Here is a 12933-nt window from a genome sequence, read left to right as displayed (position 1 = left end):
AATTTTAATAAACAGCTTTATTAGATGAGAAGAATGTTTGTCCAAAACTCTTCCCGTTCTGTATCACTAAATATGTTTTTCAAAAACTCACACAAGCAGGTAAAGAAATGTGAGATCTATTAATAACGGAACGAGTGTCTTTGACATAGTATTGAAAAGACTTTGGTCAACGAATAAGTTAGTGTTGTCAAAAAGAGGTTCAGTCTAAAGATAGCCTAGAAATCTAGACGCACCCTAGCGGCAGCAAATTTAATCTGCCCGCGAGTGTCGTCTAGCAACTCTCAATACCCTTCTGAGCTGTAAACGCCAAACTCTGGCCGGGCCAATCACATCGTGTATAGAGTAGGTGGGCGGGGCCATAATGACGACAAAATTGTGTTTGCGTGCTTCTAGTAAACACAGAAACTGGCGAACGGCGGCGGTCTTTGGAATCAGCTTTGACCGCGACTCTGGAAGACTTGGAGTTAAGCTTTTCTCTGAGAAAAGAACAAAGAGCGGCACTGAAGTCATTCTTAAAAAGGGAAGATGTGTTTGGAGTTTAGCCGACCGGATACGGCGAATGTTTAATCTGTCAGTGAGCTCTGCTTCACCTTCATTGCTCTGGTTGGTTGTAGCGCTATCCTATCGTGTGCAGAGGGAGTTTGAAAGACAACCGTTTATCCGCCCCTCGGATTGAGCTGTCAATGGTGAGTTTCCAGACCAAACATCTTGATGTGGGTCTGGCTTGTCAGGCTAGTCTAAAGAACCTTTAAGGCCAGACTTTACTAAAGCTATAACACAATCACACTGTAAACATATATTTAGAAAAAAAGTTACCTGGTTGCCTTCAAATTTTGAGTTCATACAATGAACATTTTTTGAAATTCGACAACCTTTATTCGAATATTATTAAAAGATTTTGTAAGCATATTGGGTAATTGTGTGTGTTTTATTTCTGATGACGCAGTGAAACATGCCAAATAGTGCTATTTTCATGATTTATCACGTTTTATGTGGTTCAGATACAATAATATTTTGAGTTTCTGTTTATTAAACAAATTCCCTTCATTGTATCAACTCAATTTTTTATTTCAATAAACTCACATTTTTAAGGCAACCAGGTTACTTAAATTTTTAAGTTAAACCAACAAAAAAAACTACATTAGTTTTTTACAGTGCAGGAATTGCACCAAACACAACGGCATATTCTCTTGGGGAGACTGGAAAAGACAAATCTTGCATAAATTGTTCATAAGTAAAAAGAACACCACGATCATCTAAAAGCTGACTGACTAAAAAGATATTTTTATCAAACCAGTTGTGGAAAAAAAAGATTTATTGTCATATTTTTATTATTCCAAATAAATTAGCTATGTGGAGAAATATTATAAGCTGGTTTGGAATACACCCCTGCACCTCCTGCTTTAATGACGTCATTAGGACAGTTTGTTGACTAACGCTCCGCCCACAAGAACACGCAAAAGGGGGCGTGGTCTTGTTGCTCTCCCACGTGGAGAAGAGGAAGTGAGGCGTTTGCAGAGTGTGTTTGTTGCGTTTGCACAGTGTGTTTTTGTCGCGTTTGTTGAGTGTGTTTGTCGCCATGTCGTCGAGACGCTGTTGTTTTCATCCCGGAGTCAAATCACCTTTGTTCGGCCTTCCCACGGACGCTGCACGTAGAGACCAATGGCTACAGTTTATGTTTAACTCGCTTCCCGAAAAGTATGATCCCAATTTAAAACTGTGTGCAGCTCATTTCACTGAGGACAGCTTCCTCAATCTCAATCAGTATAATGCCGGATTCGCACTAAGATTATTCTTGAAACCTGACGCAGTTCCCTCTTTGTCTGGAGAAGGCGTTGTTTATGGACCACAGTCGGTAAGTGTATTTTATTATTGAACTCGGCGCGGTTTAGTTTATGTAACTCATTATATAAAGGCCAGTGTTGTTTCGCTTTGTTAACTAACGTTAGTACTTGAAACTAATCGGACAAACTTTTAAAAAAAGTGTAGGAACTGATTCAGACACCATCGATTGCTGTTGGTGTTTGTAATGATCAGTTTAAATGATTTGTTCATTATATCTGTTGTTTACCAGCCAATCATTGTTCTGTGTAACTTACTGTAGTAAAGCCATGTTTGTTTCCTTTTTATTGCGAAGCTATTATTATGCTAGTCATATGAAAATGTAACTGTGCTAAACAGAAACAAACACTGCATATCCACGGTCTATGATCTATGAAAGGGATATATATTTACCAATACTGTTAGTACATGAAATACTATATTGATGTTATTATACTATATATTCATGTAATATATTGCAAAATATACAAATGATTGCCGTTTTCAATATATTGCAGTATATTGGAAAATATTAAATCCCATATATGTGAACATATGATATTTTCCAATATACTGCACTATATTTTTGTTTGGTAAGGGTAATCCTCTATTCAAGGACCATACATGTCAATTAAATATGTCATTACATGGAAAATGTCTACTTATTGGTATTACTTCATATTTAAATACACATTTGAAATATTTGTTCATCTCCGCAGGGACAGAGTTCCCAAAAGCTCCCTGCAACATCTTCAATTTGTGAAGCTGGATGTCAGACAGACTCTACACACACCGAAACAGTGGCCACGCAGACAAAGCCAAAGAAGCGATCGGTGGCCACACAGCTTTCTGTTGGTACACTGAGGGGTTTCCGCGTAAGAAGCAAAGGTATGACGTGAAATATCAGTAGTGTCATATCATTTCTCTATATGAAACAATAATAGAAACATATGTCATTGCATGAAAGACATAATTCAATAATAATTTACATGTAATGATTATATATTATTACAATATTTTTTGACTTGTAGGCACTCAGACAACGACACCCATGTTGCCGGATGACCAGCTGTCTTCATCACCAGAAAGGGACTCAATCTTCAGGCCAAGCAAGAGACTTCGCCTGGAGGAAGACGAAGAGGAACGAGCAGAAGCTGAGATATATGTAGAGCTACATGACTCAATATTTCATCCAGAGTCTGTCCCTCAGGAATCAGAATTCACGTAAGTCGTAAACAGTAGGAGTGTAATGATTTGTTTTAACAACGATTCGTATCACGATTTGAGGTTGTCGATACGATTCAAGGACGATATTGGTTCATTTAGAACGATACGATCCGAAACGATTCAGTGACTTTTTAGCCAAAAATTATAATCAGTGTGACTGAAAGTGTGCAGGTGAAGTTTCCTAGATTCCTGTTATTTCATTTAAAGCTAACTGCAACATGGCGACCGGCATTCGAACCCCTCACCCATATGTATTTTCAATGGCAGATTATAATCTTACGAGAATACTTTATTACGTTAATGTTAAGTAATAATCACGTCATCAAAGGGGCTTGGATTATATTTGTTCAAATCTAAATCCTAAATGCTTGTTTGTATCTTCATTCACCTTCACTATTTCTCTCTGAATTGATGATCATGTTGGGAAGTAACTGTGTATCCGTAACCACTTCAGCTCTGCGACCCACATTTGGGTCCAAATTTGCATACTTCATAATTATTAGAAATTTGCTGAAGTGGTTAAATTCTTGTATTTTTTACAACACCGCCAAAGATCGTTTATTCCAGCGCGCGTGCAGACAGGGTTGCCAAACTTTTACAACAAAACCCCGCCAACTACTAGCCCTAAACAATAGCTTCTCGGTGGGAAAAATGATGTTTGGGGGTAAAATGTGTGTTATTTTGGCAAGATTGCCTGCCTGCTATATATCACATAATAGTCGCTTCAACCCGCGGAAAAAACGCAGACTTGGCAACACAGTGTAGTTGAGCTCTGTTGACATTTGACAGCTAACGTTATGCGTCGCTCCACTGCTCTGATTGGTTGTCGGTCTGTCCAATCGAGGTCTTTCCTGGTTGGGTTGAAACACGCCCCATAATCACAGCCCAATGGAGCATCAGACTCATATTCTGACTAGAGCTGAGTATGACCACGGCAGGCTACATATCGACCGTAGTTACAGATGAATTTTGTTTCCTAATAATACCATTTGACATGAAATACATTTTCTAATAAATGTCCTTTCTGTTGTTTTAGAACAGATCCTGTGTCCAGCTACAGTGACAAGAAGTTCATTGTTTTTGAAAGCTGCCTTAGAGAGATTTTTGAGACCTGTCCAGTTTGTAAGGCGAAATGTGACGTCCACCAAAGACAAATCGATACTTTTGTTGCCTTCACCCAGCTTTGTGGAAAATGTCAGCATTACAGACGGTGGCAGAGTCAGCCCGTTGTAGGGAGTACCCCGTTGGGGAACCTGCAGTTGTGTGCTGCTATATATTTTCTAGTAGGGTCCTTTTCAAAACTACAAAAGGTATTCCGTTATTTACTGTACTTGATTTAATACTACAGTCACTGTTATTAGTATGTACGTTTTCTAATTTATCAATGTTATTTTCATAGATTTTCCAGGCCATGCAGCTCCAAACTGTGCAATATGGGACTTTCCGGAGACATGCAAGAAATTTCTTCGAGCCAACCATCGTCCACAAGTGGAACAGAGATCAGCAACATGTAATTTCACAGTTGAAAAAGAGGGGAAAACGTGCAATAGCAGGAGATATGCGTGCGGACTCACCAGGTAAATGTAGAGAACAAAATGTGTGTATATACCGTAAAACTTCAAATAATAGCCGAGTCCCAAACAGACGCCCGTCTCTTTTAAATGCCTGGTGTGAAGACAGGTTTGGGTAAATAAAGGCCGGTCTCAAATAGAGGCCTGGTCTGTTTTTTTAGTATCGGGTTGTATTTGATCTTGATGACCGTTTGACTGATGGTTGACCATATCAATGTTAACCGATCAGAGTTCTCGATAAAATAAAGTGATCTCTAAATTAGGCTATTATAGACAGTGGATTAAACGCTACTACAGTTAGCATCTCATTCCGAAAGCTTTTTGTGTGAAGTGAACAAATCCCTCACACTCAATGTTTCATAACTCGCCTGTTTGTACTTAATAAACCAATAAAAACTTTTGGCACGAGGTCACGGCGTTTGGGTTTGAGCGCTCACAAGGTTTGCCAAAAGTAAACACTCGAGGTTAGAGCCAGAGCAGACGACAGGATGAAGCGTCAGTCCGCATAAGATGGGCTTACATTCGGGAAATATATTACATCTACATTTCAGTGGTAACACATGAGGTGTTGATCATCATCTTTCTTTATTATTGTTAGCACTACCTCGAACTAAAGCGGCGTCTCTTCAGAGCTGTCATTTTCTTAAACGAGCCGCGGCAATGATTCAGATGAGCTCATAACGCCAGACAAACGCCTTTATTTTCAGAGCGATCACCTTAACCAAACCATTTCGAAACTAAGGAGCCATTTGTCCTCCGATCACAAATAAGCTCCTCAGCGCCGCGTTTGCGGGACTCGTGTTTCGCACTGTTAAAAGTGACGTGAGTGGAAGGGAGACGGCAACACCGGGACAGTGTGTGTGTGTGTGTGAGCGGGAGCGTGGCTCGCGGCTATCATTTCAAAGAGCGCGGCATATTTTAAACTAATCGGTTAACCGGTTTCAGCTGGCTAATGAGGCTCGGTGGTCGGTCAAGAAAATGTCTAGTTTTCGCCAACCCTAATGCTTTGGTTAGATTTCACGTGACAGGAAATTCGGTTCTTTTCCCTGAACCGGTTCTGTCGGACAGTTCGTTTCCATGAACCGGTAAAAAAACAACAACGGATCACCGCTTCTTTTACGTCTTTACGTAATGACGTCGTTTCTATCATCCCGGCGGATAAAAATACATTCAAACACATTCATATTGTATTTGTAATAACTTAGTATAGCAATAATTGTCATCATCGTCGGTGGCCTACATGCTCATTGCTGTCACATCGTTTCGTTTTTTGTGCTGCCAATAATCTAAGACATTTCTTACATTAAATGATTAGTTAAACACATCCGAATGAATGCCTGTCTCTTATAGACGCCCGTTTCAAATACAAGCCGGTTCAGTTCAGCGATTTGGGTAAAGAGAAGCCCGGGCTATTATTTGAAGTTTTGCGGTATATATTAGGGATGCAGCAATACAGTTAGTCCACAGCTCAATACACACCTGGGTTTTTAACCACGGTTTTCGGTTCGGTTCGGGGTTTTTCGCTCTTCTATTCCTAGGCGACGGGAACAGAAAAGGGTAAAGGAGAAAATGCTTTTATTGCAATACTCTTTCTTTATTTCACTTAAAAGACATGAAAACCCTTACTTAAACTTAACACTTTACTTAAAAAACCTATGTACACATTCCCAGTGTCTTGTATAATATAAAATAAATATATATAAAGATTTACAGTGGCAGCTCAGAGATGTACAGCAGTGTTTAAGTATGATTTTAAATTAATAAATGTAGGCTAAAATTAAAACTTCATATCCTTCAATATACAACATTGTTTAAAAGCTACTGTATTAAAGGTGTTTTTATTTTTATTAAAATCATTTTAGAGGTGAACTGTCCCTTTAAGGACTAGGCTGAGCTGCTGTCAACTGAAGACCCGCTCACATCTCATATATAGACGCACGCGATTTTACTTTCACTTTAGACATAACCGACTGCGTTTATATGTTAACCGTGTGTGTTTGACAGTATTCGTGCAGTAAGACTGTCCAGTAATCACATGTTTGACAGACACGCTCAATGCAAAACAGTGCATAGCACGCAAATGAATTGATTAACCGGCAAGGCTTTTTAACGTGGCTAACACCCCCTAACTTTAGTGCATATGACTGGATATTTGCTCATATCAGCGCGTAGACTCACAGGCACACTCAAACAGAGCCGAAATAAACTCAGAGGAATATTTCAAACGGAGAGGAATAGAAATAATTCATTAAATGCAAAACCGGAAAAAAAAAGCGAAATTCACCAGCGCGTATTGAACCGTGAATGCCGTACCGAACGGTTCAATATTATATTGAGAATTGTAGCATTCCTAATGTATATATATATATATATATATAGCTTAAATAATATTTATAGTGCCGATGTTCTCAACAATATTATGCCTATGATAACTATTTTTTCTTTTTTTTTTTACATAGGGCACTCTGCAAAATTTGGAAGTTACACATTGATGGATGTGGAAACCAACTCAATTGTAGATCTTCAACTAATTCAGGTCAATAATTGAATAACATTTTTAAAAAGTATTTTTTTTAAAAAATAAGTTAACATTTATATACTCATATTTGCGTTCTATGTGCCTTTTGACAGAGCAATGAGGTAGGTGGTGGTTCCCAGATGGAGAAGGAGGGTTTAAAGCGATGTCTGGATAAGCTGGATTCCTGTGGTTTGGCGGTTGAGTATATGGTCACTGATCGTCGTCCACAGATTCGAAAGTACCTGAGGGAGCGCCACATCACTCAGTACTATGATGTGTGGCACTTTGAGAAAGGTAAACATCAATCTGTTTTTCTTTAAAGGCCCGCTGAAGTGCCTTGAAACGCGCCGCATTATTCAATGTGTTGATGTGATTTCCCCTGAAACGGCTTCAGCTGTTAGCATTGTTTCCTGTAACACTGTTTATCATCATAATCTCCTCCATATCGCTTTGAAATGCAGGATTCTGTGCAAAATTAAAACGGGTCCGATATGTTTGTTGTCTGCGTGGACTCGCACACATGATCCGCGCTGCACTCTCGTGTGTGTAGTCTAAATTTAGACCAGAGCCGTTGGTGTGTGTGTTTGTGTGTGTGCACGCTGCTGCGGTGTGTGAAACTAACGTGAAAACAGACTTCATTCGCCTCAAATGAAAGCATATTTACACTGAATCATTTCCTATCGCATATATAGTGTGCTATGTGCCATGTAGAAATGAGTAAATGTGTGTTAACTAGGGATGCACCGAATCCAGATTTTGTGCGATCCGAAACCGAATCCACTGGTTAAGATTCTGCCGAATCCGAAACCGAATGCCGAATCCAACTTCCTCAGTCAATTATCACAGTAAACACATTAATGACATAACGTCCACAGCAGTGTATTTTTATTAAAATAAAAAAAAGGTAACATTATGCCAGGATGACTGTGCCGTATTGCTGTCTGTAGATTCCTTCATGCACAACTCTTATTCTCTCGGATGGGAAGTTCGGTTCTTTTCCGCAAAACGGTTCTATCGGTCTATTTGCATAATAACACAAAATAATTATTATTGTCATCATCGTCATCTTGGATATGTTTTTTAATCCTTGGTTCACCCGTGCTCATATATTATCAGCATCCGTTTTCCGAGAGAAACATCAGCCGTCCCACTCCGAGAGAAACAGTTCGGTTTAAGACGACGCTGTCACGCATGCCGTATCTCAGCTCACCGGTTCTCACAGCAAAACATGTTACAACATATACTTTAAGATATTAGCTTATTTCTAGTCTGAGGGACTGTCACTCATGTCAGAAAGTGAGTAACTATAGTAACTTGTGGGATCAGCGCTGATTTGAGAAGCGAACCGTTTAGAACGATTCAGTTCGATTTGGTGAACTGGTTTGACCGGATCACTAAAAAGATCTGGTTAAAAAGAACGATTCGTTTGCGAACCGGACATCCAGCGGCTATTGTTTAGGGTTCTTGCCACCGCGAGACAAATCGGCATTGCAAATTGAACATGTAGCTGGACTTGAATTGCCTTCTTGTGACTGAAAGTACTCCCAAACAACACATTTTCTGTTCACAAGTTCCATTTTCACTTTCTCACAGCCTACTGCATTCGATCGGTCCAATCGTTCCCATAATCAACCACGGCATCATCGACCAGTATCGCGTAATGCAAGCGTGTTCGGTTCGGTGGAAAAAAATTCTAAGGTTCAGCAGAAACCGAACCCAGTTAAAAAGCCCAATATTCAGCCGACCCGAATCCTGGATTCAGTGCATTCCTAATGTTAACAACTGACCGATTTCTCCCGCAGCTTCAGCAGTGTAAGGGGGCGGGCTTTAGATTCTAGAGAGCATTCTGATTGGACAGAAGATTTGACGAGAAAGTGAAGTCTGCGATGATGTCACCGAAATCTGAGATTCGTTTTAATGGAAGTGAGAGACTGAGCATTTTGAATCTCCTAAATGCAAATTTTGTCATAGTTCTGGAACATACCAGCTTATTCATAACTAAGGCTAATGCTGCGTTCACACCGCACGCGAATGATGCGATTCGCGCGAGTGATTTACATGTTAAAGGGTCATGAAACCCCCCTGCTGCAGCGGTGTTTTTTCACACCTTCGATTTGAAAAAGCTTGTTAAAAGGGGAGTGGTCGACTGTGAAAAGGTGGGATGGTATTGTGTGGAAAGAGGGAATGGTTTGCATAAATAGGGGAGTGTCAGTAGGTGCATTAAGATTAGCGATTACAGTGGTTATGAGACATGTTCTTGGTTCACGTTGGCATTGTTTACCACAGTGAGATTAAATGAGCGATGAGTACAGGGAATGAGAGAGCTATAAGTGGCGTGCAGCAGAGATCGCAAATCATTCAGCTCTTCAAAGTTCAAACCAGCATAATTCAGTGAGAAATGAAAATAAATGTTATTCTGCATGACGAAATATTTTGCAAACGTGATAAAACTATATTTGTCCAAATATGCACGCTGTTTGGCAAGATGAACAACGCGCCGACGTGATAAGAGAACGTGAACCACCCAACATGCGATGCGACAGAGATGTGTAATTCTAGATCGGGGGAAAAGCGAAGAGGTTTGAGGCTTCATAGTCTCGACCGCGCATCTGAAGCAGAGCGACGCGCGCTGGGTTGCCGTGACGATCCGCGCTGTCTATCACTCGGCAGCTAAATCTATATTTGTCCAAATATGCAGCACACTGTTTCACTAAGAGCCCGAACACATGCGGTTTAGTGCATGGCTGTGACCACAAATAAAACGGAGAGGACGTGGCTTTTGTTCATTAGCCTACAGATTACAGATTGGTTATTTTGCACTCCTGACATAGATAGTCAACGCTTGCAGGTTCGGCGTGCGATTCCTCAGGTGAATTTTACTTTACCGAGCCTTTGTAGCAAAGGCTTCCACAGACGGCGCCGGTTACAGCTCGCTCGGCGCCCTTTACGTTACTTCGTATCAGCACAACGCCTAGCTTTCCTCCGTGACTTTTCCGCACGCTGCTTCCAAAACTTCCCCACCATATCTCTACAATAATGATGGAAGACGAGCCTGACAGAAGTGACTGTCTCATGCATATTAACTAAATTATCTTGTATGCATACTACAGCGCAGGGATTGGACTGAATGAGCTTTATGTCATGAATATATATCGAGAATCGCTCGGAGCGGTCGACGTCAGCATGTGCCCAGCAGCCCATACTTGGGCCGAAAAGGCCGCGCCGACGTCAGCATTTGTGACGTTGCTCCGACTAAGCTTTTCAAACCGGAAGACAGAAATCGCTCTGAAAAATGCAAAAATAACTATTTTCACATATGAATACCATTAATGAGTACCCTTAGTGTTTTCAATGATGTGCAGCCTATACATATCTGTTTACATCTCAAAAAACGTGTTTTGGGGTTTCATGACCCTTTAAGTCAATGCAGAGACGCAAATAGCCATTCTGCGGCACGATTCGCGCGAATGAGGCTGCAGGAATGGCACACTTCGCGCGAATGACGCGGCAAGGATCACGCGAATTGCTCAAGTTGAAAAATCTGAACTTTGGCGGATATTCGCGCCGCGTTAACCAATGAGGAGCCTGCTTACTGCTGTCACGTGGTGAAGTGACGGATGGGAAACCCATAGGGGAAACCCTGAAGCCAGAGTCATTTAAAAATATTACTGTTATTGTGTCACAAAATATAGTTTTAATAGTTTTTCAGGCGAGAATGTAGCCGTTTAAAGCTCAAATATGTGATTTATTTATTAGGAGAGCTCCTATTTGAAAATTTGATCTGGTGTTTTCGGAGGTGTGAGACCCAGGCGATCACCGGAGCTCAGCGCTCATCAACCCCGGTGAGAGCAGCCTTAACTCGGCTCGTCCTTCTGCCGACTGCCGCTGCCTGGCAGAACCCCCTCCCGTGACGTGAATTCGCGTCTTGTGTAGTGAATGTCACGCGAATGAAGCGAATGGGTTCAAAATGTTCACGTGGCCAACTTCGCGCGAATAGCGTGATTTATTCGCGTCATTCGCGTGCGGTGTGAACGCAGCATGACACAGTCATACTAAAAGCTAAAAAACTTCCATTTTGATTTCAGTGGGCCAACTTTAAATATAAATTTAATTAACTGGTGTTTACAGCTTTATTACTATCCTTTAAGAAATATTTCACTTCTGTCTAACTTTTCATAGCTTTGACTAAGAAACTTCGGAAACTTTCACAAAGTAAGGACAGTGAGTTACTGAAGAAATGGTTGAAAAGCATCAAAAATCATCTGTACTGGAGTGCAACTTCCTCGGTTTCGGGACCGGAAAAGGTGGCAAAGTGGACGTCCCTTCTTAATCACATGCAGAACATCCACGTTCACGACAACCCTCGGTTTCCTAAATGTGAACACCAAGACAAAACTTCAAGGAATAGCAAAAAATGGTTTGGAAAAGGTATAGGGTACTTTCACGGACAGTTTACCGTTCAAATCTTTTTTTTTTTCCTAGTTAAGGTTTGATGTGTGTTTTGTTTACAGGGTCAGTGACACTCAGGAAAGTGGAGAAAATAATGTGCAACAAGAGAGTCCTCAAGGACTTTGAGAAACTCAGTCAAACGTCGACACTCGAGGCTTTCCACCGCCTGCTTACACGTTTTGCCCCCAAAAATCTAGCTTTCTTTCCTATAGGGATGTTGTGCAGGTAATATTGTTTATGGCATTAAAATAACGTGATGTTATATTTATTACGGTCAACTAATGATTTGACATCTTCAATGATTGCAGGTTGTATCTCGCAGCCATGCATCACAATGAGAATAATGCCCACCGTCCACAGGCAACAACACGACAGGCTTTTCCCAAGTCAAAAAAAGGGGAATACACAGCCGTACCTGTGAAAACAGACCCAACATTCGGTAAGTTAGAACATTTTATTTAACATAATTATTCTATACAACAGATTTTTAGCAAAATGTAACTGTAACATGCACAACATGTCTCTTCACTCAGTACCTTCCCCAAGCAGTTTTACATTTGTCTTTCAGACTATGTCGATGACCTGATGAGTCTTCTACTACACAAAGTCCTTGTGGACCCAACGCCGTATGTAGAAGAACTACACCAGATCCCCATTCCACCCATCATCTGAGTTTGACAAACCCTCCAAGGAAGGCTGAACGATATGGACAACATTTGTTGGATGACTACGCATATCTACGCTTTTCTCACATAAGAACTAAAAGAACAATACATGTAGAGTTTGTAAGATACACACTGATGTCTATGGAAGAGGTAATAATTAGGGGGGTGCCAAAAAATCGATTCACAGAAGAATCTAGATTCTCATTTGCAACGATTCAGAATCGATCTCAAATGTCCAAGAATCGATTTAATAAATTAATAAAATCAGCTGGCTGTTCGTCTCCATTTTGTAACTAGCCTATACGCGACGTAGAGTTCTGCAACGGCATAAAAGTGGTAAACTGTGACATCTATAAAAATCATGGGCGGGGATGTGGGCGGATAATTAACTCTGTGCGGGCGGGTAGTAGAGCGGATGAAAAATATGTGCAATATTTATGTGGCGAGGAGGACGAGCGAGAGACCGAGCGAGACCGGGGCGTGATTGTGAATGAGCGTCACCTGCGAGACACACCGGCCTCGAGTCCTGAGGGAGCGCGGAGGCATAAAAGGACGAGAGATCACCAGACCTGGACTTGACGTTGAGTTGTTTGTTTTATTATAGTGTGTGTGTGTGTGTGTGTGTGGCAGATGTCCGTGATGGGCTGCCTTTCGTTTTGTTTGGTTAAAGTCTTTTAAATGT

At 40.9% G+C, this 12933-nt stretch overlaps 1 protein-coding gene across 1 annotated transcript; it reads left to right on the top strand.

Annotated features, from left to right (window-relative positions):
- Positions 1-1448: 1448 nt before the first annotated feature.
- On the top strand, positions 1449-12518 carry LOC137049870 (uncharacterized). Its single transcript, XM_067428621.1, has 11 exons — positions 1449-1855; positions 2541-2709; positions 2853-3045; positions 4085-4358; positions 4448-4625; positions 7079-7155; positions 7251-7431; positions 11317-11565; positions 11649-11811; positions 11895-12025; positions 12155-12518. The coding sequence occupies exons 1-11, from the start codon at positions 1580-1582 to the stop codon at positions 12256-12258; spliced, it is 1995 nt and encodes a 664-aa protein (XP_067284722.1). The 5' UTR covers positions 1449-1579; the 3' UTR covers positions 12259-12518.
- The last annotated feature ends 415 nt before the right edge of the window (positions 12519-12933 follow it).

Source organism: Pseudorasbora parva, chromosome 2 (assembly GCF_024679245.1).
Source record: "Pseudorasbora parva isolate DD20220531a chromosome 2, ASM2467924v1, whole genome shotgun sequence".
Classification (NCBI taxonomy): Eukaryota; Metazoa; Chordata; class Actinopteri; order Cypriniformes; family Gobionidae; genus Pseudorasbora; species Pseudorasbora parva.
This window is presented reverse-complemented; position numbering and strand designations above follow the sequence as displayed.

Bases quoted from the DNA above. Each gene is read 5' to 3' on its own strand.
- LOC137049870 (XM_067428621.1), top strand. From the start codon at position 1,580: ATGTCGTCGAGACGCTGTTGTTTTCATCCCGGAGTCAAATCACCTTTG. The intron at 3,046-4,084 runs GTAAGTCGTAAA...CTGTTGTTTTAG, and splicing joins CCTCAGGAATCAGAATTCAC to AACAGATCCTGTGTCCAGCT. The intron at 11,812-11,894 runs GTAATATTGTTT...CAATGATTGCAG, and splicing joins CCTATAGGGATGTTGTGCAG to GTTGTATCTCGCAGCCATGC.